The sequence below is a fragment of the Pristiophorus japonicus genome, chromosome 18, assembly GCF_044704955.1.
Source record: "Pristiophorus japonicus isolate sPriJap1 chromosome 18, sPriJap1.hap1, whole genome shotgun sequence".
In the NCBI taxonomy this organism is placed as follows: Eukaryota; Metazoa; Chordata; class Chondrichthyes; family Pristiophoridae; genus Pristiophorus; species Pristiophorus japonicus.
This window is the reverse complement of record NC_091994.1, coordinates 6,531,090-6,557,614: the sequence shown is the minus strand read 5'-3', so window position 1 is coordinate 6,557,614 and position 26,525 is coordinate 6,531,090. Positions and strand designations below refer to the sequence as shown.

General features: G+C 49.4%; 2 protein-coding genes across 3 annotated transcripts in view; both read left to right on the top strand.

Moving 5' to 3' along the window:
- LOC139229126 (interleukin-12 receptor subunit beta-1-like) overlaps positions 1-4,796 on the top strand; it is a 93,408-nt gene extending 88,612 nt beyond the window's left edge. The window contains exon 17 of the mRNA XM_070860789.1: positions 4,691-4,796. Within this exon, the coding sequence (XP_070716890.1) occupies positions 4,691-4,726 (36 nt within the window). The 3' untranslated portion in view covers positions 4,727-4,796. The remainder of the gene's footprint in view (positions 1-4,690) is intronic.
- On the top strand, positions 4,708-18,952 carry gdf15 (Growth differentiation factor-15). 2 transcript variants are annotated; one of them, XM_070860791.1, is made up of 2 exons: positions 4,708-4,849; positions 17,206-18,952. In XM_070860791.1, exons 1-2 carry the CDS (start codon positions 4,768-4,770, stop codon positions 18,024-18,026), a joined length of 903 nt encoding a protein of 300 aa, XP_070716892.1. In that variant the 5' UTR covers positions 4,708-4,767; the 3' UTR covers positions 18,027-18,952. The 2 variants fall into 2 exon arrangements, with proteins under 2 accessions (XP_070716892.1, XP_070716891.1); XM_070860790.1 differs by lacking the exon at positions 4,708-4,849 and adding an exon at positions 10,622-11,007.
- The last annotated feature ends 7,573 nt before the right edge of the window (positions 18,953-26,525 follow it).

Below are 26,525 nucleotides of genomic sequence, written 5' to 3'. Positions count from 1 at the left end.
GTGGCCTCACCAAGGCCCTGTACAACTGTAGCAACACCTCCCTGCCCCTGTATTCAAATCCCCTCGCTATGAAGGCCAACATGCCATTTGCTTTCTTAACCGCCTGCTGTACCTGCATGCTAACCTTCAATGACTGATGTACCATGACACCCAGGTCTCGTTGCACCTTCCCTTTTCCTAATCTGTCACCATTCAGATAATAGTCTGTCTCTCTGTTTTTACCACCAAAGTGGATAACCTCACATTTATCCACATTATACTTCATCTGCCATGCATTTGCCCACTCACCTAACCTATCCAAGTCACTCTGCAGCCTAATAGCATCCTCCTCGCAGCTCACACTGCCACCCAACTTAGTGTCATCCGCAAATTTGGAGATACTGCATTTAATCCCCTCGTCTAAATCATGAATGTACAATGTAAACAGCTGGGGCCCCAGCACAGAACCTTGCGGCACCCCACTAGTCACTGCCTGCCATTCTGAAAAGTACCCGTTTACTCCTACTCTTTGCTTCCTGTCTGACAACCAGTTCTCAATCCACGTCAGCACACTACCCCCAATCCCATGTGCTTTAACTTTGCACATTAATCTCTTGTGTGGGACCTTGTCGAAAGCCTTCTGAAAGTCCAAATATACCACATCAACTGGTTCTCCTTTGTCCACTTTACTGGAAACATCCTCAAAAAATTCCAGAAGATTTGTCAAGCATGATTTCCCTTTCACAAATCCATGCTGACTTGGACCTATCATGTCACCATTTTCCAGATGCACTGCTATGACATCCTTAATAATTGATTCCATCATTTTACCCACTACTGAGGTCAGGCTGACCGGTCTATAATTCCCTGTTTTCTCTCTCCCTCCTTTTTTAAAAAGTGGGGTTACATTGGCTACCCTCCACTCCATAGGAACTGATCCAGAGTCAATGGAATATTGGAAAATGACTGTCAATGCATCCGCTATTTCCAAGGCCACCTCCTTAAGTACTCTGGGATGCAGTCCATCAGGCCCTGGGGATTTATCGGCTTTCAATCCCATCAATTTCCCCAACACAATTTCCTGACTAATAAGGATTTCCCTCAGTTCCTCCTTCTAGACCCTCTGACCCCTTTTATATCCGGAAGGTTGTTTGTATCCTCCTTAGTGAATACCGAACCAAAGTACTTGTTCAATTGGTCTGCCATTTCTTTGTTCCCCGTTATGACTTCCCCTGATTCTGACTGCAGGGGACCTACGTTTGTCTTTACTAATCTTTTTCTCTTTACATACCTATAGAAACTTTTGCAATCCACCTTAATGTTCCCTGCAAGCTTCTTCTCGTACTCCATTTTCCCTGCCCTAATCAAACCCTTTGTCCTCCTCTGCTGAGTTCTAAATTTCTCCCAGTCCCCAGGTTCGCTGCTATTTCTGGCCAATTTGTATGCCACTTCCTTGGCTTTAATACTATCCCTGATTTCCCTAGATAGCCACGGTTGAGCCACCTTCCCTTTTTTATTTTTACGCCAGACAGGAATGTACAATTGTTGTAATTCATCCATGCGGTCTCTAAATGTCTGCCATTGCCCATCCACAGTCAACCCCCTAAGTATCATTCGCCAATCTATCCTAGCCAATTCACGCCTCATACCTTCAAAGTTACCCTTCTTTAAGTTCTGGACCATGGTCTCTGAATTTACTGTTTCATTCTCCATCCTAATGCAGAATTCCACCATATTATGGTCACTCTTCCCCAAGGGGCCTCGCACAATGAGATTGCTAATTAATCCTCTCTCATTACACAACACCCAGTCTAAGATGGCCTGCCCCCTAGTTGGTTCCTCGACATATTGGTCTAGAAAACCATCCCTTATGCACTCCAGGAAATCCTCCTCCACCGTATTGCTTCCAGTTTGGCTAGCCCAATCTATGTGCATATTATGGAGTACTGCATACAGTTTTGGTCTCCATATTTAAGGATATACTTGCATTGGAGGCTGTTCAGAGAAGGTTCACTAGGTTGATTCATGAAATGAGGGGGTTGACTTATGAAGATAGGTTGAGTAGGTTGGGCCTCTACTCATTGGAGTTCAGAAGAATGAGAAATGATCTAGAACTAGGGGTCATAGTTTCAGAATAAGGGGTCGCCCATTTAAAATAAGTGAGAAGGAATTTCTTCTCTCGGAGGGTCGTGAATCTTTGGAATTCTCCACCCCAGAGAGCTGTGGAGGCTGGGTCATTGAATATATTTAGGGCGGAGATAGTCAGATTTTTGAACTATAGGGGAGTCAAGGGTTATGGGGAACAGGCAGGAAAGTGGAGTTGAGGCCAGGATCAGATCAGCCATGATCTTATTGAATGGCGGAGCAGGCTCGAGGGTCCAAATGGTCCTATTTCTTATGTTCTTATCTCTCTATTTCAGTCTCTCTACCTCTGTGTGTCTCTATCTCTGTCTCTGTCTCTCTCTGTCTCTCTATCTCTCTTTCTCTCTATCTCTATCTCACTCTCTATCTCTGTCTCTCTCTATCTCACTATCTCCCTTTCCCTGTATCTCTGTCTCTCTCTCTATTTCTGTATCTCTCCATCTCTGTACCTCTCTGTCTCACTATCTCTCTATCTCTGTAACTCACTGCCTCTGGGGTTAGGGTTAGGGTTAGTATTTGTCTGTCTCAGTATCTCACTATCTCTCTACAACAACAACAACTTGTATTTATATAGTGCTTTTAACGTAGTAAAATGTCCCAAGACCCTTCACAGATAAGGGGTAAGCCATTTAGGACCGAGATGAGGAGAAACTTCTTTACCCAGAGAGTGATGAACCTGTGGAATTCTCTACCACAGAAAGTTGTTGAGGCCAATTCACTAAATATATTCAAAAAGGAGTTAGGTGTAGTCCTTACTACTAGGGGGATCAAGGGGTATGGCGAGAAAGCAGGAATGGGGTACTGAAGTTGCATGTTCAGCCATGAACTCATTGAATGGCGGTGCAGGCTCGAAGGGCCGAATGGCCTACTCCTGCACCTATTTTCTATGTTTCTATGTTTCACAGGATTATTATGACAAAAAATGTGATACCAAGCTGCATAAAGAGAAAGCTTGGTCAAAGAGGTAGGTTTTAAGGAGCGTCTTAAAGGAGGAAAGAGAGGTAGAGAGACAAAGAGGTTTAGGGAGGGAGTTCCAGAGCTTGGGGCCCAGGCAACAGAAGGCACGGCCACCAATGGTTGAGCGATTGTAATCAGGGATGCTCAAGAGGGCAGAATTAGAGGAGCGCAGACATCTCGGGGGGGGTGGGGTGCGAGGGGGGGTGTTGTGGGGATGAAGGAGATTACAGAGATAGGGAGGGGCAAGGCCATTGAAGGATTTGTAAACAAGGATGAGAATTTTGAAATCGAGGCGTTGTTTAACCGGGAGCCAATGTGGGTCAGTGAGCACAGGGGGTGATGGGTGAGCGGGACTTGGTACGAGTTGGGACATGGGGACAGCCGAGTTTTGGATCACTTCTAGTTTATGTCGGGTAGAATGTGGAAGACCAGCCAGGAATGCATTGGAATAATCAAGTCAAGAGGTAACAAAGGCTCTATCTCTGTATCTCTCTGTCTCACTATCTGTCCATCTCAGTGTCTCTCTAACTCTGTATCCGGTGTCTCTCTATCTCTGTGTCTTTCTATCTCTCTATCTCTATATCTCCATGGGCTAGAACCTCCACTTTTGTGCATATCGCCCAAAAATGGGCTTTATTTCTGGCAATCTGAAAACCCTTTTTTAATTCCCACGCCGGAAATAACGCCCACTCTCAAAACACCTAGTTTCCATTTCTGAAAATGGCATTACCGTGAGCGATATAAAATGGGCGTTAGCGTTCACATTTTTTGACCTTCTGCCATAAAGTGTGGCCATCCTTAGCAACAGCATGGCAACGCTCGATTCCCGCGATTCAGGAGGTCAAGGGTCATCATGACATGCGCAGAAGAGGAGACAGAGAGAGAGGGAGCTCAGAGGGACTGAAGGCACGGCTGGGTGTGGTGTGGCTGCTTTGGGAGGAAGGAGGGAGACTTTAGAGCTTCACAGCAAGTAGGCAAACAAAAACTAGCTGTTATCAGCCACATATTTGACCGAATTTGCCCTATAATGGAGGGAGAGGAGGCATCACAGCACGCTTTGGAGACTGACGCTGGAGAGAGCAGTGAGGTGGGAGAGGAGCACATTGGAGGGCGCAAAAGAGCCAGGAGGTTCTCGGACAAGGCAAATGCCTCCCTCCTGCAGGAGGTCGTCACACTGGGTTGATTTGACCCAGGGAGGGCGTAGGAATCCCACCCCAAAGGCCTACCAGAAGATATGGACCGAGATAGCAGAGGTAGTCTTTTCAGTGACCAACGAGGTGCGTGAGGGCAACCAATGCCGCAAACGATGGAACGACCTTGTGGGATCCGCAAGAGTAAGTATTACATTGATTTACATATACTTAGGTATTTATATAATTTGATTTGGAACAGTCATGAGTGACTATCATCAGATGTGAGGTCTTTCACTTTTACCGGCAATGTTTTACTCAAAGCCTGCGGTCACGGTGTACGTCTTTAGGTAAAGAATGATAATTATCATAATAATCATGATTACATCTGTCGGTTATGTGTTGTATCGGTGTCTGTGACAGTACCTAGCAATGATATCACGCAATGATCTCATGCCATGGCATCCTGTCACTTTTTACAGGAGAAGCTATCGACGATGAGGTCTGTGCAGAGGTGAACGGGTGTGGGGGGCAATCTGTCCCCAGCGACGTCACTGAGATGGAGGAGCGAGTGCTCGCACTCGTGGGGGAGCACCCCCGGACAGCCACGGACACATCTGCAGACCCTGAAGTGATGCCACGTGAGTAAAGCTTACACCATTGCGTGATGTAAAGTCTATAGATGCCACACCCACTCATGTCCGAACAGTCATATATGATAGATGATTTCTAAAAGTGTCATAGAAATAATGCTGGCCTAATGAAAATCATTGCAATGCACAATGTGTTGATGGTCATGAAATGTGGTGTCTGTGATGATTGTGAGAGCGGTGGTGCTTTTGTCGTGCATATGCTGTGTGCAGCGCTGGACTCACCTTGTGACCCTAGCACCTCCTTCTCCTCCAATGACCTCATTTGTGTCTTGCAGCTCAGCCAGCAGCGCGGCCCCAGGCAAGGCCACAGAGGCCAGAAGGTGGGGGCGCGGGGCAGGAGTCAGCGGATGATCCTACACCTGGTGCTGAGGGGCTCCGATTGTCGCCCGTCAATCCGCTGGGTCTGTTCTCCACGGATGAGAGCGCGGACTTCGAGGAACCTGCATCGCCACGCTCCAGAACCCATTCCACCCCAAGGCCATCTCGTGGTCCTCCGGTCATTCCCGCCTCCACTCTGGAGACACCGGCCCCAAGCACCTTGCCACAGGGCACCCCATTTGTCCCCAGGACGGCGCCGACCCCGCGGAGGTCCCGTGGACGCGGCAGGTCTGTTCCACGAGCGCCACATGACAGCAGAGAGATGTAGACATTGGTGACCAGCTCATCAAAGCATTGGGCGGGGGGGCATATCCCGACAGCTGGCCACATCTCCGGCACCATGACCGAGTATATTCCACGGATAGCGGAGGCCCTGGATGCGATAGCCAGGAACACTGCTGCCACAGGCCTCCCAGTGGTCCCCGAGCGCGGCACTCCACCCCTAGGTTCCGCACCACCACTGCGAACGACAGATGAGAGCAAGGCCCAAGATCCTGCTTCTGCATCAGAGAATGTTGCCCCCTTGACACCCCCCACTCCTGTACCCGTGCAACCACCGCATCTGCCTTCATCCCCCCCCCCCCCAATGAGGCACTGCCTGAGGAGCTCCTCGGCCAGGCGCCGTGGAGTGAGGAGGGGAAGGAGTCGAGGTGGGGAGAAGAAGGGGAGGGGAGAAGGAAAGTGAGGTGCATGTCCACAGATGATGGCTGTGTTATATCTCCATCTGGGTGTATGCAATTTGTTGCAATGTATGGGGGCTGGGGATCACCCTGCTGCTTTGCCTTTGTATTCTGTATTGCTGGACATGTTGAACATTTGATTGATGTCAATGGTGGAAAAAGTGGGATGTGGGCGGGGGTTGGGTGTTAGTGGCTGTGATACTTATGATTTCAGACCAATGTTGGTATAAAATTTTTGTTATTGAACATAACCTTGTTGTGCATTGTCTTAGATAGCTGCACCATTACACACTGGCGATTCCTTAACATGAAAGGATTAAATACAACTTAACATCAGTCAACGTAAACTTTAACTGGTACCAAGATGATGGGCACCATTGATGTCTGAGCTGCACACACACAGCAATGTATCAGTGTTGTCACTCACATCAACGTTCTTTCAGGCAAATCGTTCAGATATCAGCTCCTCGCGTAAGAGTGGGATTTTAAAAATGCCAGCCACACTGCTGCCATTCATTCAGAACAGTTCTGTTTTTTGTGGGCGGTTTTTTGGGCGAGCGATATTGTGGATGATATGTGTGCGAGGTGGTGAAATTGACGCTGGGCGATCTCATGGCTGGTAGTTTCGGTAAATATGCTCTTTACAACAAGAAAAGTGGGTGGGCGTTATTATTGAATCTCGCCGTTAATTCCGTACGGAAATTAACGCTGGGCGATATTATGGATGGTGATTTCGCCCATTCTGATGATTCCGCCCCCAAAAAATGAGGAGGCGGTAATATTTTTTCCCGCCGTTAAGCACATGGGGAATGTAACGCTCGGCAATAAGTTTCCTAAAAATGAGCGACAGTTTCCATTTTGTGACTAAATGGTCAATATCTGGACGTTATACGTCATTTCAGTGGTAAAATGGGCGTTAAGCGGGTGTTAAGCATACAAAAAAAGTGGAGGTTCTAGCCCTATATCTCTATATCTCTCCATCTCGGTGTCTGTCTATCTCTGTATCTCTTTATCTTGGTGCCACAGCTGGAGTACTGCGTGCAGTTCTGATCACTGCATTACAGCAAGGATGTGATTGCACTGGAGAGTGTACAGAGGAGATTTACGAGAATGTTGCCAGGAGTGGAGAATCTTAGCTATGAGGATAGATTGGATAGGCTGGGTTAGTTTTCCTTGGACCAGAGGAGAACATAAGAACATAAGAAATAGGAGCAGGAGTAGGCCATACGGCCCCTCGAGTCTGCTCCGCCATTCAATAAGGTCATGGCTGATCTGATCATGGACTCAGCTCCACTTCCCTGTCCGCTTCCCATAACCCCTTATCCCTTATCGTTTAAGAAACTGTCTATTTTTGTCTTAAATTTATTCAATGTCCCAGTTTCCACAGCTCTCTGAGACAGTGAATTCCACAGATTTACAACTCTCTGAGAGAAGAAATTTTTCCTCATCTCAGTTTTAAGATCATGTTCTCTAGTTCTAGTCTCCCCCACCAGTGGAAACATCCTCTCTGCATCCACCTTGTCAAGCCCCCTCATAATCTTATACAATTCGATAAGATCGCCTCTCATCCTTCTGAACTCCAATAAATAGAGGCCCACCTACTCAACCTTTCCTCATGTCAACCCCCTCATCCCCGGAATCAACCGAGTGAGGCTGAGGGAATCCTCATTGAGGTATATAAAATGATGAGGGACCTGGATAGAGTGGATAGAAAGGGCCTATTTCCCTTAGCAGAGGAGTCAACAACCAGGGGACATAAATTTAAAGTAATTGGCAGGAGGTTTTGAGGGGAATTGTCTTCACCCAGAGGGTGGTGGGGGTCTGGAACTCACTGCCTGAAAGGGTGGTAGAGGCAGAAACCCTCACCACATTTAAAAAGTACTGAGATGTGCACTTGGAAGTGCCGTAACCTGCAGGGCTATGGACCGAGAGCTGGAAAGTGGGATTAGGCTGGGTAGCCTCTTTTTGGCCGGTATGGACACGATGGGCCGAAATGGCCTCCTTCCATGCTGTAAATTTCTATGATTCACTCTCTCTCTCTCTTCTCTCTCTCTCTCTCTCTCTCTCTCTATCACTCTATCTCTCTGTCGCTGTCTCTCTCTCTCTGACCTACAATGTCCTCATCATCATCATAGGCGGTCCCTCGAATGAGGATGACTTGCTTCCACATGAGTTCACAGATGTTTCAATGAAGGACCCGATGTTCCAGTCCTGAACTCCAGTTGAGGGGGTGGAAGATGCCTGTGTGTGGATTTTTTTAACGTGGGGTGACCGTTGCACACCAGCCACCACACGGGCTTGACAGAGCTCGGCCTTTATCCAGTGGCAAGGATTACCCAAGACGACTGGAGACCTGCTCTGCTGCACGGACCTAGTGCGCACACATATCGCAGTGTGGGCTGGGCCATGCTGCCCCTGGGTTCTCGGCTCGTCTGGGATCCGTACCTTCATTCGCCCACAATGTTCCAGGGCCCCGCACTCCAGCTGTATTTACAGCCCCGGCCTGCGATGGTGTTCCCAATCTTGAGGGTAGTGCTGATTCTCTGCACTAATACTAGCCGCTGAGTGGCCCAGCAAACAAGCCGAGAAACAGAGGCAAAAGTGGTTACTTGTCCTACCCTGCTAGGCGAACATCTTTAATGGTTCGGGATATAAACTGTTGAGAACAGGCCCTGGTGTGAAGCTGACATCACACAGGAGTTGTCACTGCTCCAGGCCAAGAAACTTTAAACTTTCAGTTGCCGTTCGGGCTCCAAAGATGTTTATAAATATTCATAAAACATAACTTCTCGTGGCATTGGTTCATGAAGGCCTTTCAAAGCACACTTGCAAATACTTTTTTGCTCGCTCTAATCTTGCTTCAACATGTGCCCTACGAGGCTCCGAGTTCAGGTGACTGAGTAATTCTGAATTACTCGGAGCCCTGCTCCTTCCCGGACATGCTTTATTGACAGAACTATTGAGGGTTTTGTTTGGGAAGATTAGTCGTGACTGGGTGGATCTGTTGCTGCAGGGGATCTCACCTCCTGCTCATTGTCACCAAGGAATGTTTTTCTGTGAAAAACATTTTTTGTTGAGAGATGTGCTGAGTTACAGGGAAGCAGTCGCCCTCTGATTGATCATCTCGCCCCTCAGCAACATATCTCTAAAAAGGGAACTGTAGCCACAGGATATCAGCGAGGGAGGGATAGAGTGAAGGAATGGGGGGGAGAGAGGGGAGCAGATGAAGAAATTATAGCTGTCAACCCACATACACATATTCTGCGGCGGTTCAAGGAGGCGGCTCACCACCACCTTCTCACGGAGCGATTGGGGTCGGGCGATACATGCCAGACCTGCCAGCGACGCCCACATCCCATGAATGAATAAACAAAAACACACACTCACACACAATACACACACACACAGTACACACACACACAGTACACACACACACACAATACACACACACACACAAAATACACACACACAATACACACACACACAGTACACACACACACAGTACACACACACACACAATACACACACACACAATACACACACACACAATACACACACACACACACAAAATACACACACACAATACACACACACAATACACACACACAATACACACACACAATACACACAGACAATACACATGCACAATACACATACACACACACAACACACACACACACACACACACAATACACACACACGGACACACACACACTCACAATTAAACACTCAGACACACTCACATTCACACTTACATGCTGTATCATACAACTAACAGATACACACACTCCTATAAACACAGACGTACTTGTATATATACATATGTGTGTGCACAGAATCTCATACGCACACATATATGTGCATACACACATACACAACAAAACAGACATGTGTGTGCCCAAACATGCATCACTCACATACACTTGTATGCACACACTCATATACACACTGATGCACACACACCCTCTCACATTCACACACACTCATTCTTCCTTCTGTAGAAATTCTTTTGATCGATTTCCAATACAGTGATCAGATCAGTTCACTCGAGAATGTGTTGGAGACACAGATGGTTCGCTATCTCTCTCTCTCTCTGTCTCTCTGTCCCTCTCTCTCTCTCTCTCTCTCTCTGTCTCTCTCTTTCTCTCTCTCTCTCTGTCCCTCTCTCTCTCTCTCTGTCTCTCTCTTTCTCTCTCTCTCTCTGTCTCTTTCTCTCTCTCTCTCTCTCTCTCTGTCCCTCTCTCTCTCTCTCTCTGTCTCTTTCTCTCTCTCTCTGTCTCTCTCTTTCTCTCTCTCTCTCTCTCTTTCTCTCACTCTGTCTCTGTCTCTCTCTCTCTCTCTTGCTCGCGCTCTCTCCCAGGGACAGGAGATGCCAGAATATTATCAGGAGGAAGACAGTTGCAATAAAGGAGTGGAGGTCAGAGGAACATTCTGAGGAAATAATTAAAGGCTGAGGCATCCTGGCTTGAAAGAAAGTTTCAGAATGTGTGAGTGAGAGGTGAGGGGCGACGCTCCAGCCCCGCCTCCCCGGGAAGCTGTGCCTGACTCCACCTGCCCTGTATCAGATTAGAGACACTACCTCCCACAGGTACTGAGAGACCAATGTGCAGGGTGCTGATTCTTTGTGTGGGTCTTTATACTGTGGTAAGATGTGAGTGATTGAGGGGTTGTACCCTGTGCCTGCACATCGCTGGAATTACATCAAGCTGAGCTTGCAGACTTACATTCACAGACTTCCACACACACACAGTGCAGCAGTCTCGCACACACAGACAATCATGTCTCCGCTCCTGACACGCACGCTCAGGTATGCTGCTACCTGCCTGTTCCTACTATCTGCCACAGCTGTTGATCTGCGACCCCGAGACAACCACAGAAAATGGTTGCAGCTTCAAGCTGTCAAACGAGGGATCCTGAACTATCTGGGATTGGAGCAGCCGCCAGTGATCAGGAAACGTGCGAGCAGGCAGGAGGAGGAGAGAATGTATCAGCTCTTCTTAGAGCGACACAGCAGCCAGCACAACGCCAGCAACAAGCTCAGCCCTTCCTCCGTCTCCGTCACATCAGCTCATGTCTTCCCAGCCCAGAGTGAGTATCACAGCCCAGCACACCGGGAATGTCTGTATCGTACGCCACTGAGTGAGTGTGTGAGTGTGAGAGAGTAACGCGCCCAGTGTGTGAGTGTGAGAGTAACGCGCCCAGTGAGCGAGTGAGTGTGTGAGAGAGTAACACACCCAGTGAGCGAGTGAGTGTGAGAGAGTAACACACCCAGTGAGCGAGTGAGTGTGAGAGAGTAACACGCCCAGTGAGCGAGTGAGAGTGAGAGAGTAACGCGCCCAGTGAGCGAGTGAGAGTGAGAGAGTAACGCGCCCAGTGAGCGAGTGAGTGTGAGAGAGTAACGCGCCCAGTGTGTGAGTGTGAGAGTAACACACCCAGTGAGCGAGTGAGTGTGAGAGAGTAACACGCCCAGTGAGCGAGTGAGAGTGAGAGAGTAACGCGCCCAGTGAGCGAGTGAGTGTGAGAGAGTAACGCGCCCAGTGTGTGAGTGTGAGAGTAACACACCCAGTGAGCGAGTGAGTGTGAGAGAGTAACACACCCAGTGAGCGAGTGAGTGTGAGAGAGTAACACGCCCAGTGAGCGAGTGAGTGTGAGAGAGTAACACGCCCAGTGAGCGAGTGAGAGTGAGAGAGTAACGCGCCCAGTGAGCGAGTGAGTGTGAGAGAGTAACACGCCCAGTGAGCGAGTGAGAGTGAGAGAGTAACGCGCCCAGTGAGCGAGTGAGAGTGAGAGAGTAACGCGCCCAGTGTGTGAGTGTGAGAGTAACACACCCAGTGAGCGAGTGAGTGTGAGAGAGTAACACGCCCAGTGAGCGAGTGAGAGTGAGAGAGTAACGCGCCCAGTGAGCGAGTGAGTGTGAGAGAGTAACGCGCCCAGTGTGTGAGTGTGAGAGTAACACACCCAGTGAGCGAGTGAGTGTGAGAGAGTAACACACCCAGTGAGCGAGTGAGTGTGAGAGAGTAACACGCCCAGTGAGCGAGTGAGTGTGAGAGAGTAACACGCCCAGTGAGCGAGTGAGAGTGAGAGAGTAACGCGCCCAGTGAGCGGGTGAGTGTGAGAGAGTAACGCGCCCAGTGAGCGAGTGAGTGTGAGAGAGTAACGCGCCCAGTGTGTGAGTGTGAGAGTAACACACCCAGTGAGCGAGTGAGTGTGAGAGAGTAACACGCCCAGTGAGCGAGTGAGTGTGAGAGAGTAACGCGCCCAGTGAGCGAGTGAGTGTGAGAGAGTAACGCGCCCAGTGTGTGAGTGTGAGAGTAACACACCCAGTGAGCGAGTGAGTGTGAGAGAGTAACACGCCCAGTGAGCGAGTGAGTGTGAGAGAGTAACGCGCCCAGTGAGTGAGTGAGTGTGAGAGAGTAACGCGCCCAGTGAGCGAGTGAGAGTGAGAGAGTAACGCGCCCAGTGAGCGAGTGAGTGTGAGAGAGTAACGCGCCCAGTGTGTGAGTGTGAGAGTAACACACCCAGTGAGCGAGTGAGTGTGAGAGAGTAACACGCCCAGTGAGCGAGTGAGAGTGAGAGAGTAACGCGCCCAGTGTGTGAGTGTGAGAGTAACACACCCAGTGAGCGAGTGAGTGTGAGAGAGTAACACGCCCAGTGAGCGAGTGAGTGTGAGAGAGTAACGCGCCCAGTGAGCGAGTGAGTGTGAGAGAGTAACGCGCCCAGTGTGTGAGTGTGAGAGTAACACACCCAGTGAGCGAGTGAATGTGTGAGAGTAACCCGCCCAGTGAGTGAGTGAGTGTGAGAGAGTAATGCGCCCAGTGTGTGAGTGTGAGAGTAACACACCCAGTGAGCGAGTGAGTGTGAGAGGGTAACGCGCCCAGTGTGTGAGTGTGAGAGGGTAATGCACCCAGTGAACGAGTGAGTGTGAGAGTAACACACCCAGTGAGCGAGTGAGTGTGAGAAGTAACGCGCCCAGTGTGTGAGTGAGTGTGAGAGGGTAACACACCCAGTGAGCGAGTGAGTGTGAGAGAGTAACACACCCAGTGTGTGAGTGAGTGTGAGAGGGTAACGCACCCAGTGTGTGTGAGTGTGAGAGAGTGACGCACTAGTGTGTGAGTGTGAGAGGGTAAAGCGCCCAGTGTGTGAGTGTGTGAGAGTAGCACACCCAGTGTGTGAGTGAGTGTGTGAGAGTAACACACCCAGTGAGCGAGTCAGTGTGAGAGGGTAACGCACCCAGTGTGTGAGTATGAGAGTAACACACCCAGTGAACGAGTGAGTGTGAGAGAGTAACACACCCAGTGAGTGAGTGAGTGTAAGAGAGTAACGCACCAGTGTGTGAGTGTGAGACAGTAACGTGCCCAGTGTGTGTGTGTGTGTGTGAGAGTAACACACCCAGTGAGCGAGTGAGTGTGAGAGGGTAACGCACCCAGTGTGTGTGTGTGGGAGAGTAACACACCCAGTGTATGAGTGTGAGAGTAACACACCCAGTGAGCGAGTGAGTGTGAGAGAGTAAAACACCTAGTGTGTGAGTGTGAGAGTAGCACACCCAGTGAGCGAGTGAGTGTGAGAGGGTAATGCACCCAGTGTGTGTGTGTGAGAGTAACACACCCAGTGAGTGTGTGAATGTGAGAGTGTGAGAGTAGCACACCCAGTGAGCAAGTGAGTGTGAGAGAGTAACACAGCCAGTATGTGAGTGTGAGAGTAACACACCCAGTAAGTGTGTGAGTGTGAGAGGGTAACGCGCCCAGTGTGTGTGTGAGTGTGAGAGAGTAACGCACCCAGTGTGTGAGTGTGAGAGGGTAACGTACCCAGTGTATGTGTGTGAGAGAGTAACGCGCCCAGTGTGTGAGTGAGTGTGAGAGGGTAACACGCCCAGTGTGTGAGTGAGTGTGAGAGAGTAACGCGCCCAGTGTGTGAGTGCGAGAGGGTAACACACCCAGTGTGTGTGTGAGAGAGTAACACACCCAGTGTGTGAGTGTGAGAGAGTAACGCACCCAGTGTGTGAGTGTGAGAGGGTGTCATAGGCAGTCCCTCGGAATCGAGGAAGACTTGCTTCCACTCTTAAAATGAGTCCTTAGGTGGCTGAACAGTCCAATACGAGAACCACTGTCCCTGTCACAGGTGGGACAGACAGTGGTTGAGGGAAGGGGTGGGTGGGACTGGTTTGCCGCACGCTCCTTCTGCTGCCTGCGCTTGATTTCTGCATGCTCTCGGCGACGAGACTCGAGGTGCTCAGCGCCCTCCCGGATGCACTTCCTCCACTTAGGGCGGTCTTTGGCCAGGGACTCCCAGGTGTCGGTGGGGATGTTGCACTTTATCAGGGAGGCTTTGAGGGTGGTCCCTTGTAACGTTTCCTCTGCCCACCTTTGGCTCGTTTGCCGTGAAGGAGTTCAGAGTAGAGCGCTTGCTTTGGGAGTTTCGTGTCTGGCATGTGAACTATGTGGCCTGCTCAGCGGAGCTGATCGAGTGTGGTCAGTGCTTCGATGCTGGGGATATTGGCCTGGTCGAGGACACTAATGTTGGTGCGTCTGTCCTCCCAGGGGATTGAGAGAGTAACGCGCCCAGTGAGAGAGTAACGCACCCAGTGCGTGAGTGAGTGTGAGAGGGTAACGCACCCAGTGCGTGAATGAGTGTGAGAGGGTAACACACGCAGTGAGTTTGAGTAACTCGGTGATGAATAGAACCTTCACTAGCCAGTCCTTACGTTGCTGAATCGAAGTGATTGGTTCGATTTCAGACATCCAGGAATGTTGCTGAGAGTGAGCCACTCATTGCAGAATAGCCTTTCCCTGACCTGTCCTTGCAGCCATGGTACATAGAAACATAGAAACATAGAAAATAGGAGCAGGAGTCGGCCATTCGGCCCCTCGAGCCTGCTCCACCATTCAATAAGATCATGGCTGATCTGATCATGGACTCAACTCCACTTCCCTGCCCGCTCCCCATCATCATCATAGGCAGTCCCTCGGAATCGAGGATGACTTGCTTCCACGCCTAAAAAGGGATGAGTTCACAGGTGTTTCAATGAAGGACCTAATATTCCGGATCCCGAACTACATCCTGAAGGGTGGAAGATGCCTGTGCGTGGATTTTTTTAACGTGGGGTGACCATTGCACACCAGCCACCACACGGGCTTGACAGAGCGAGGTCTTGGTCCAGTGGCAAGGGTTAACCAGGACGACTGGAGACCAGCTCTGCTGCACGGGCCGAGTGCGCACACATATCGCAGTGTGGGCTGGGCCCGTGCTGCCCCTGGGCCCCTGGGCCCCGATAACCCTTTATTCACTTATTGCTGTTGGTGTGTCTGATCCAGTTGAATTAGTGGGCGGTTGTATCCCCAGCACGCTGCTCACTGGCCATTGTCCTGCTCGAGAGTGTAGTGGTGAACAGTTGTTTTCGGACTGGAGGAAGGTATACAGTGATGTTCCCCAGGGGTCGGTACTGGGACCACTGCTTTTCTTTATATATATTAACGAATTGGACAGGTGTACAGGGCACTATTTCAATAATTTGCAGATGACACAAAACTTGGAAATATATGAACAGTGAGGAGGAGACTGATAGACTTCAAATGGACATAGACAGGCTGGTGAAATTAAATTTAAGGCAGAAAAGCTCTTTTTAATATATATTAATGACCCGGACTTGGGTGTGCAGGGTACAAAGTCAAAGTTTGCAGATGAAATGAAACTCAGAAATGTAGAAAAGCGTGAGGAGGTTAGTAACAGACTTGAGGAGAACAGAGACAGACTGGTCAAATGGGCCGACATGGGGTAGATGAAACTTAATGTCGGGAAATGTGAAGTGATACATTTTGGTAGGAAGAATGAGGAGAGATAATATAAACTAAAGGGTACAATCCTAAAGTGGGTGCATGAACAGAGAGACCTGGGGGTATATGTGCACCAATCGTTGAAGGTGGCTGGGCAGTTTGAGAAAGCGGTTAAAAACGCATTAGGGATCCTGGACTTCATAAATAGAGGCACAGAGTACAAAAGCAAGGAAGTTATGATGAACTGGAGTATTGTGTCTAATTCTGGGCACCACACTTTAGGAAGGATGTGAAGGCCTTCGAGAGGGAGCAGAAAGGATTGACGAGAATGGTTCCAGGGATGAGGGACTTCAGTGACGGGGAGAGACTGGAGAAGCCGGGGTTATTCTCCTTGGAGCAGAGAAGGTTGAGAGGAGATTTGATCGAGGTGTTCAAAATCATGAGGGGTCTGGACAGAGTAGAGAGAGAGAAACTGTTCCCATTGGTGGAAGGGTCGAGAACCAGAGGACACAGATTTAACGATTGGCAGAAGGTTCAAAGGCGACATGAGGAAAAACTTTTTTACGCAGCGAGTGGTTAGGATCTGGAATGCGCTGCCTGAGAGGGTGGTGGAGGCAGACTCAATCGCGGCTTTCAAAAGGGAGTTGGATAAGTACCTGAAGGAAAAAAATCAGCAGGGCTCCGGGGAAAGGGCGGGGGGGAGTGGGACTGGCTGAGGTGCTCTTGCAGAGAGCGAGCACGGGCTCGACGGGCCAAATGGCCTCCTTCCATGCTGTAACCGTTCTGTGATTCTAGAGATATTCATTGCCTGACAATGATATGGTGTGAGTGGCCAGCCAAAGCCCAGAAGCTATCCTGGTCCTGGTGAGCACTGATATGGGCAGAAGTTTCTCACTGTTTCCTGGGCCCAGTTTATCATAGGCCGTCCCTCGGAATCGAGGAAGACTTGCTTCCACTCTTAGCATGAGTCCTTAGGTGGCTGAACAGTCCAATACGAGAGCTACAGTCCCTGTCACAGGTGGGACAGACAGTGGTTGAGGGAAAGGGAGGGTGGGACAGGTTTGCCGCACGCTCCTTCCGCTGCCTGCGCTTGATTTCTGCATGCTCTCAGCGACGAGACTCGAGGTGCTCAGCGACCTCCCGGATGCACGCCCTCCGCTTAGGGCGGACTGGTCTTTGGCCAGGAACTCCCAGGTGTTGGTGGGGATGTTGCACTTTAATCAGGGAGGCTTTGAGGGTGGTCCTTGTAACGTTTCCTCTGCCCACCTTTGGCTCCTTTGCCGTGAAGGTGTTCCGAGTAGAGCGCTTGCTTTGGGAGTCTCGTGTCTGGCATGCGGACGATGTGGCCTGCCCAGCGGAGCTGATCGAGTGCGGTCAGTGCTTCGACGCTGGGGATGTTGGGCCTGGTCGAGGACGCCAGCGTTGGTGCATCTGTTCTCCCGGGGGATTTGTAGGATCTTGCGGAGGCATCGTTGGTGGTATTTCGCCCAGTTTAATACTGTTGTTCTCCCCACAGTCGAACCCGCCGGAGGCAGTGGAATAAATACTCAAGAGGGGACAGGCCTCGGCCAGAGACTCACGCTGTGCTTCTCCAGGACTAAGGCCATTTACCCAGGGATAAATGTTGTCCGTGCTGAATTAAAATTTTACCGACGGCTCCTGATCACTAAGCATCTTGAAAGGGTAAATTCCAGCTGTGGACGGCACGTCAATGTTTACGGGATATTGGAGCCCCTCAGGCCGGGTGGCGAACGGTCTTACCAGCGACTTGACTCCAAGGCCTTGGACTCTGGGCCCATCATCACCTTCAGCAGCGATGTCAGGCCACTGGTTCAACGCTGGATGGACAGCGGCCAGGAGCAGGTGCGCGTGCAGCTGGAATTTCACACACCGCATCCTGAAATGTTGGTGCCGATCCTGGGCTCGGATACAAGCAGTTATCTGAGATTGGAAGTTACGACCGGGGAGGGGCGAAGTATCACCAGGGAGCGACGAGCTGCCAGTTCTGCTGAGGATTGTCTGAGGAGACAGAGGAGCTGCTGCAGGAAATCATTGCAGGTGTCATTTAAAGAGATCGGATGGAGTGACTGGATCAGGGCACCGGAGTCCTACAATATGTATAACTGTGGGGGCACCTGCCCTGCCAACTACAAGCCAGCCAACATGCACGCCATGATTAAATCTGCCATGCACCAGCTCTCTGGAGGAAGCAGTCCCGGACTCTGCTGCATTCCTGCGGCCTATGAACCTATGACCCTGCTGCATTACAGCACTGAGGGAAAGCTCACCCTTACAGCCTTTGATGACATGATTGTCACAAATTGTCACTGCTCCTAATGTCCCTGCCCCCGCTCTACATCACTGACCAATCACTGCCCAATCCCCCATCACTGACCAATCACTGCCCAGTCTCCCATCACTGACCAATCACTGCCCAGTCCCCCATCACTGACCAATCACTGCCCAGTCCCCCATCACTGACCAATCACTGCCCAGTCCCCCATCACTGACCAATCACTGCCCAATCCCCCATCACTGACCAATCACTGCCCAGTCCCCCATCACTGACCAATCACTGCCCAGTCCCCCATCACTGACCAATCACTGCACAATCCCCCATCACTGACCAATCACTGCCCAGTCCCCCATCACTGACCAATCACTGCCCAGTCCCCCATCACTGACCAATCACTGCCCAGTCCCCATCACTGACCAATCACTGCCCTGTCCCCCATCACTGACCAATCACTGCCCAGTCCCCATCACTGACCAATCACTGCCCAATCCCCCATCACTGACCAATCACTGCCCAGTCCCCCATCACTGACCAATCACTGCCCAGTCCCCCATCACTGACCAATCACTGCCCAGTCTCCATCAGTGACCAATCACTGCCCAGTCCCTCATCACTGACCAATCACTGCCCAGTCCCCATCACTGACCAATCACTGCCCAGTCCCCATCACTGACCAATCACTGCCCAGTCTCCATCACTGACCAATCACTGCCCAATCCCCCATCACTGACCAATCACTGCCAAATCCCCCATCACTGAACAATCACTGCCCAATCCCCCATCACTGACCAATCACTGCCCAGTCCCCATCACTGACCAATCACTGCCCAGTTCCCATCACTGACCAATCACTGCCCAGTCCCCCATCACTGACCAATCACTGCCCAGTCCCCATCAGTCAGCAGTCTGGCCCATCTCACCCACTACCAGCTGAGATTAACCCATTCCCATCCAGCAGGTGTAACCCCCGGCACTCAGGTAAGATTCACATTCCACGGAGAGGGTGGGTCAGTGGGGTCAAACCCGCTGGGGTCAGTGGGGCCCATTCCCGAGGGGTCAGACCTGCGGGGGTCAGTGGGGGTCAAACCCCCTGGGGTCAGACCTGCGGGGGTCACAGGGAGTCAAACCCGCTGGGGTCAGACCTGCGGGGGTCAGTGAGGTCACTAGGGGTCATTGGGGGGGTCAGTCCCACAGGACATTTAAACCTTCCGCAATTGACCTGCGTGATTGGCTGTTCAGTCAGCTCCTCCTGGTGCTGTGAATGGTCCCAGTGCTTTAACCCACAATGCACCATATTGTATTTGATATTTATTTAAAAACATTATTTATTTTAATTTTTAATTTATTGGAATGTTTTTCTGACCCATCGTTCAGGCATTTTGTGATGGGAATTGTTTGCAAATTACACATATTTTGAATGTATTTTGTACATTTATAGAATAAAATATTTAAATAAATAGAAAAATTAACTCCATGTTCCTTTTTTTAAATGATAGAAGAGAAAGGGTGAGGGTCCTTGACCTAACAGAAAGGGGTTTGAGGCAGAGTAACAGTAAAAGGGATGAGAGGAGGGGTGGGGCCAATTAGGGACCAGAATGGAGATCTCTTGGTGGAGGAGGATAGCATGGCTGAGGCTCTGAATGAGTATTTGCATCCGTGTTTACCAAGGAAAGGTTAGTCAAAGCTATGGTAAATGAGGAGGATTCTGGGATGAAGTATAAATAAAGAGGAGGCACTAGAAAAGCTGGTGGTACTTAAAGTGCATCAGTCACCCAGCCTGACAATTACAGGCCCGAGCGTTTAATGTGGTGGGTGGGGAAACGTTAGAAATAATAATCCGGGAGAAAATCAAGAGCCACTTGGATAAGCACGCATAATTAAGAGCCAGCACGGATTTGTTAAGGGAAAGCTGTGTTTGACTAACTTGATTGAGTTTTTTGATGAGGTAAGAGAGAGGGTGGATGAGAGCGAAGAGGTCAATGTGTATATGAACTGTCAAACACTCGACCAGCTCCGCTGGGCAGGGCCACATTGTCCATATGCCCCCGACACGAGACTCCCAAAGCAAGCGCTCCACTCGGAACTCCTACACGGCAAACGAGCCCCAGGTGGGCAGAGGAAACGTTACAAGGACCACCCTCAAAGCCTCCCTGATAAAGTGCAACATCCCCACTGACACCTGGGAGTCCCTGACCAAAGACCGCCCTAAGTGGAGGAAGTGCATCCGGGAGGGCGCTGAGCACCTCGAGTCTCGTCGCCGAGAGCACGCAGGAACCAAGCGCAGGCAGCGGAAGGAGCGTGCGGCAAACCAGTCCCACCCACCCTTTCCCTCAACCACTGACTGTCCCACCTGTGACAGGGACTGTGGTTCCTGTATTGGACTGTTCAGCCACCTAAGGACTCATTTTAAGAGTGGAAGCAAGTCTTCCTCGGTTCCGAGGGACTGCCTATGATGATGATGATGATGGACTTTCAAACAGTGTTTGGCGGGGGAGGGGGATACTGAGTGTCAGCGCCGATGATTGGAATGATTCGGGAGCCCATTGGCTGCACGTGTCATGAGCAGGCGACGGTATCGGGGGGCAAGGAAGCGACTGAAAGCAGCAAGCCCCTCTTAAAGGGGAAGTACATGTACCTGTAACTGCTAGTGCTGTTGGGGAGGGTTTAATCTAGCTTGGCAGGGGGGGATGGGAACCTGAGAATAGATTCAGCAGGGAGGGGAGTAAAGCTGGAATTAGAAAGCAAAAATGTAGAAAGTGAGTTTGAAGGAGAGAGGAAACAAGCAGGAAAAAAGGTAAAAACAAATTTTTAAAGCTCTTTGTCTCAATGCACGCAGCATTCGTAACGAGATAGATGAGTTGACGGCACAAATAGATACAAATGGGTATGATCTGATAGCCATTACAGAGACGTGGTCGCAAGGTGACCAGGACTGGGAACTGGATATCCAGGGGTATTTGACAATTCGGAAGGACAGACAGAAAGGAAAAGGAGGTGGGGTAGCTCTATTGATAAAGGATGGGATCAGTGCGTTAGTGAGAAACGATATTGGCTCAGAGGATCAAGGTGTTGAATCAGTTTAGGTGGAGATAAGAAATAATAACAGGGAAAAGTCACTTGTGGGCGTAGTCTATAGGCCCCCTAACAGTAGCTACACAGTTGGACGGAGTATAAGTCAAGAAATAATGTAGGCTTGTAATAAAGGAATGGCAATAATCATGGATAATTTTAACCTTCATATTGATTGGACAAAGCAAATTGGCCAGGGTAGTCTTGAGCAGGAGTTCATAGAATGTATCCGGGATAGTTTCCTTGAACAGTACATTGCGGAACCAACCAGGGAGCAAGCTATCTTAGATCTGGTACTGTGTAATGAGACAGGATTAATAAATGATCTCGTAGCAAAGGATCCTCTAGGAATGAGTGATCATAACATGGTTGAATTTCAAATTCAGTTGGAGGATAAGAAAGTTGGATCTCAAACCAGTGTCCTAAGCTTAAATAAAGGAGACTACAAAGGTATGAGGGCAGAGTTGGCTAAAGTGGACTGGGAAAATAGATTAAATAGTGGGACGGTTGATGAGCAGTGACAGATATGTAAGGAGATATTTTATAACTTGCGACAAAAATATATCCCAATGAGAAGGAAAGACTATAAGAGAAGGGATAACCATCCATGACTAACTAAGGAAATAAGGAATGGTATCAAATTGAAAATAAAGGCATACAATGTGGCCAAGACAAGTGGGAGGCCAGAGGATTGGGAAACTTTTAAAAGCCAGCAGAGAACGACTAAAAAAATGCGAGAGAGGGAAGATAGATTATGAAAGTAAACTAGCACCAAATATAAAAACAGATAGTAAGAGTTTCTACAGCTACATAAAAAGGAAAAGAGTGATTAAAGTAAATGTTGGTCCCTTAGAGGATGAGAATGGGGATTTAATAATGGAGAACAGGGAAATGGCAGGGACGTTGAACAAATATTTTGTAGCGCTCTTCACGGTAGAAGACACTAAAACATCCCAATAGTGGATAATCAAGGGGCTATTGGGAGGGAGGAACTTAATACAATCACTATCACTAATGAAGTAGTACTCGGTAAAATAATGGAACTAAAGGCGGACAAGTCCCCTGGACCTGATGCCGAGATGCAGAGATGCATTGGTTGTAATCTACCAAAATTCCCTGGATTCTGAGGCGGTCCCAGCAGATTGGAAAATCGTAAATGTAACGCCCTTATTTAAAAAAAGAGGCAGACAAAAATCAGGAAACTATAGACCAGTTAGCCTAACATCTGTCATTGGGAAAATGCTGGAGTCCATATTAAGGAAGCAGTAGCAGGACATTTGGAAAATCATGATTCAATCAAGCAGAGTCAGCAAGGTTTTATGAAAGGCAAATCATGTTTGACAAATTTGCTGGAGTTCTTTGAGGATGTAATGAGCAGGGTGGATAAAGGAGAACCAGTGGATGTGGTTCAGAAGGCATTCGATAAGGTGCCAAATAAAAGGTTACTGCACAAGATAAAAGCTCACAGGGTTGGGGTAATATATTAGCATGGATAGAGGATTGGCTAACTAACAGAAAACAGAGAGTCGGGATAAATGGGTCATTTTCCGGTTGGCAAACAGTGACTGGTGGGGTGCCGCAGGGATCGGTGCTGGGGCCTCAACTATTTACAATCTATATTAATGACTTGGATGATTGAACTGAGTGTAATGTAGCCAAGTTTGCTGATGATACAAAGATGGGTGGGAAAGCAAGTTGTGAGGAGGACACAAAAAATCTGCAAAGTGATATAGACAGGCTAAGTGAGTGGGCAAAAATTTGGCTGATGGAATATAATGTGGGAAAATGTGAGGTTATCCACTTTGGCAGAAATAATAGAAAAGCAAATTATAATTTAAATGGAGAAAAATTGCAAAGTGCTGCAGTAATTAAGAAAGCAAATGGCATGTTGGCCTTCATAGCAAGGGGATTTGAGTACAGGGGCAGGGAGGTGTTGCTACAGTTGTACAGGGCATTGGTGAGGCCACACCTGGAGTATTGTGTACAGTTTTGGTCTCCTAACCTGAGGAAGGACATTCTTGCTATTGAGGGAGTGCAGCGAAGGTTCACCAGACTGATTCCCGGGATGGCGGGACTGACCTATCAAGAAAGACTGGATCAACTGGGCTTGTATTCACTGGAGTTCAGAAGAATGAGAGGGGACCTCATAGAAACATATAAAATTCTGACGGGGTTAGACAGGTTAGATGCAGGAAGAATGTTCCCAATGTTGGGGAAGTCCAGAACCAGGGGTCACAGTCTAAGGATAAGGGGTAAGCCATTTAGGACCGAGATGCGGAGGAACTTCTTCACCCAGAGAGTGGTGAACCTGTGGAATTCTCTACCACAGAAAGTTGTTGAGGCCAATTCACTAAATATATTCAAAAAGGAGTTAGATGAGGTCCTTACTGCTAGGGGGATCAAGGGGTATGGCGAGAAAGCAGGAATGGGGTACTGAAGTTGAATGTTCAGCCATGAACTCATTGAATGGCGGTGCAGGCTAGAAGGGCCGAATGGCCTACTCCTGCACCTATTTTCTATGTTTCTATGTTTCTATGTTTACAGAGGGACCTGGGGGTCCTTGTGCATGAAACACAAAAGGTTAGTATGCAGGTACAGCAAGTAATCAGGAAGGCAAATGGAATGTTGGCCTTTATTGCAAGGGGGATAGAGTATAAAAGCAGAGAAGTCCTGCTACAGCTGTACAGGGTATTGGTGAGGCCACACCTAGAGTACTGCGTGCAGTTTTGGTCTCCGTATTTAAGGAAGGATATACTTGCATTGGAGGCTGTTCAGAGAAGGTTCACTAAGTTGATTCCTGAGATGGGAAGGTTGACTTATGAGGAAAGATTGAGTAGGTTGGGCCTATACTCATTGGAGTTTAGAAGAATGAGAGGTGATCTTATTGAAACGTAAGATAATGAGGGGGCTCGACAAGGTAGATGCAGAGAGGATATTTCCACTCGTAGGGGAAACTAAAATTAGGGGACATTGTCTCAGAATAAGGGGCCGCCCATTTAAAACTGAGATGAGGAGAAATTTCTTCTCTCAGAGGGTTGTAAATCTGTGGAATTCTCTGCCCCAGAGAGTTGTGGAGGCTGGGTCATTGAATATATTTAAGGCGGAGATAGACAGATTTTTGAGCGATACGGGAGTGAAGGGTTATGGGGAGCGGGCAGGGGAGCTGGCAGGGAAGTGGAAAGTCACATGTTCCAAACTCCTCACCACACTCTCACCAACACACTTCACTCTTTCGAGCAGGACAAGGTGGCACACAGCAGTCTCCAGCCTGGCACTGGGAGAGGAGGACTCCCCCGCCCCTCTTGGGTCCTGGGTACCACGGGCCGGGGCAAAGGAGGCCATGACACTGGAGGAGATGCCACCCAATGCTTCAATCCACCGGATCCTGTCCGACTGCTCCTCACCCCACACACTCTGCGTTCAACGCCCACTTCTCCCTCTCTCTGCTGTCCCACACCACCAGCACACCCGGGTCCCATGCTGTCATTTCAGCTGATGAGAATGCTGATGGCCTGAGCCAGTGGGGAAGAGGAGCCCAGTGTTGCAGAAGATGCATCGTCACCTCAACAATGCACAGCCTGTGGTGGCAAACCCGCCGGGAGGGTGAGGCAGTGCAAAACCTTTCAATTGCTAACGACACAGGGCTGGTGATGGGACACCATGCACCATGTTCCTCCTGGTGGTGGGAGACTCTGTGCCTGCCCTGGTACTGCCGTGTTCGGCCAACTCTCTGGGTCCCAGCGGAGCCCATGCAATACGTCACAATTCAATCAGGCTGATGGCTCACTGCCTGCCGGCCTCCTGCCCAGTGTCCTCCCCCCTCCTCCACTCCTCCTCCTCCCCCTTCTCCCCTCCTCTTCCTCCCCTCCTCCCCTCTTCTCCTCCTCCTCTCCTCCTCCCTCCTCTCCTCCGCCCCTCCTCCCACTCCTTCTCCTCCCCTCTACCTCCCTCCTCTCCTCCGCACCTCCTCCCACTCCTCTCCTCCTCCTCCCTCCCTCCTTCCTCCCTCCTCCTCCCTCCTCCCCTGAAGGACAGTCAGCATGGATTTGTTAAGGGAAGGTCGTGTCTGACTAACTTGGTAGAATTTTTTGAGGAGGTAACCAGAACGGTCGATGAGGGCAGTGCATATGATGTAGTGTATATGGATTTTAGCAAGGCTCAGAAACATAGAAAATAGGTGCAGGAGTAGGCCATTCGGCCCTTCGAGCCTGCACTACCATTCAATATGATCATTGCTAATCATTCACCTCAGTACCCCTTTCCCACTTTCTCTCCATACCCCTTGATCCCCTTAGCCGTAAGGGCCACATCTAACTCCCTCTTGAATATATCCAATGAACTGGCATCAACGACTTTCTGCGCCAGGGAATTCCATAGGTTAACAACTCTCCTCATCTCAGTCCTAAATGGCCTACCCCTTATCCTAAGACTGTGTCCCCTGGTTCTGGACTTCCCCAACATCGGGAACATTCTTCCCGCATCTAACCTGTCCCGTCCCGTCAGAATCTTATACGTTTCTATGAGATCCCCTCTCATCCTTCTAAACTCCAGTGTATAAAGGCCCAGTTGATCCAGTCTCTCCTCATATGTCAGTCCAGCCATCCCTGGAATCAGTCTAATGAACCTTCGCTGCACTCCCTCAATAGCAAGAATGTCCTTCCTCAGATTAGGAGACCAAAACTGAACACAATATTCCAGTTGAGGCCTCACCAAGGCCCTGTACAACTGCAGTAAGACCTCCCTGCTCCTATACTCAAATCCCCTAGCCATGAAGGCCAGCATGCCATTTGCCTTCTTCACCGCCTGCTGTACCTGCATGCCAACTTTCAATGACTGATGAACCATGACACCCAGGTCTCGTTGCACCTCCCCTTTTCCTAATCTGCCGCCATTCAGATAATATTCTGCCTTTGTGTTTTTGCCACCAAAGTGGATAACCTCATATTTATCCACATTATACTGCATCTGCCATGCATTTGCCCACTCTCGTAACCTGTCCAAATCACCCTGTAGCCTCTTAGCATCCTCCTCACAGCTCACACCGCCACCCAGTTTAGTGTCATCTGCAAATTTAGAGATATTACACTCAATTCCTTCACCCAAATCATTAATGTATATTGTAAAGAGCTGGGGTCCCAGCACTGAGCCCTGCGGCACTCCACTAGTCACTGCCTGCCATTCTGAAAAGGACCCGTTTATCCCTACTCTCTACTTCCTGTCTGCCAACCAATTCTCTATCCACGCCAGTACATTACCCCCAATACCATGTGCCTTGATCTTGTACACCAATCTCTTATGTGGTACCTTGTCAAAGGCCTTTTGAAAGTCCAAATACACCACATCCACTGGTTCTCCCTTGTCCACTCTACTAGTTACATCCTCAAAAAATTCCAAAAGATTGTTCAAGCATGATTTCCCTTTCATAAATCCATGCTGACTTGGTCCGATCCTGTCACCGCTTTCCAAATGCG

Coding starts and splice junctions, on each gene's coding strand:
- gdf15 (XM_070860790.1), top strand. CDS start 10,698: ATGTCTCCGCTCCTGACACGCACGCTCAGGTATGCTGCTACCTGCCTG. Junction 11,008..17,205: donor TCATGTCTTCCCAGCCCAGA/GTGAGTATCACA, acceptor TTCTCCCCACAG/TCGAACCCGCCGGAGGCAGT.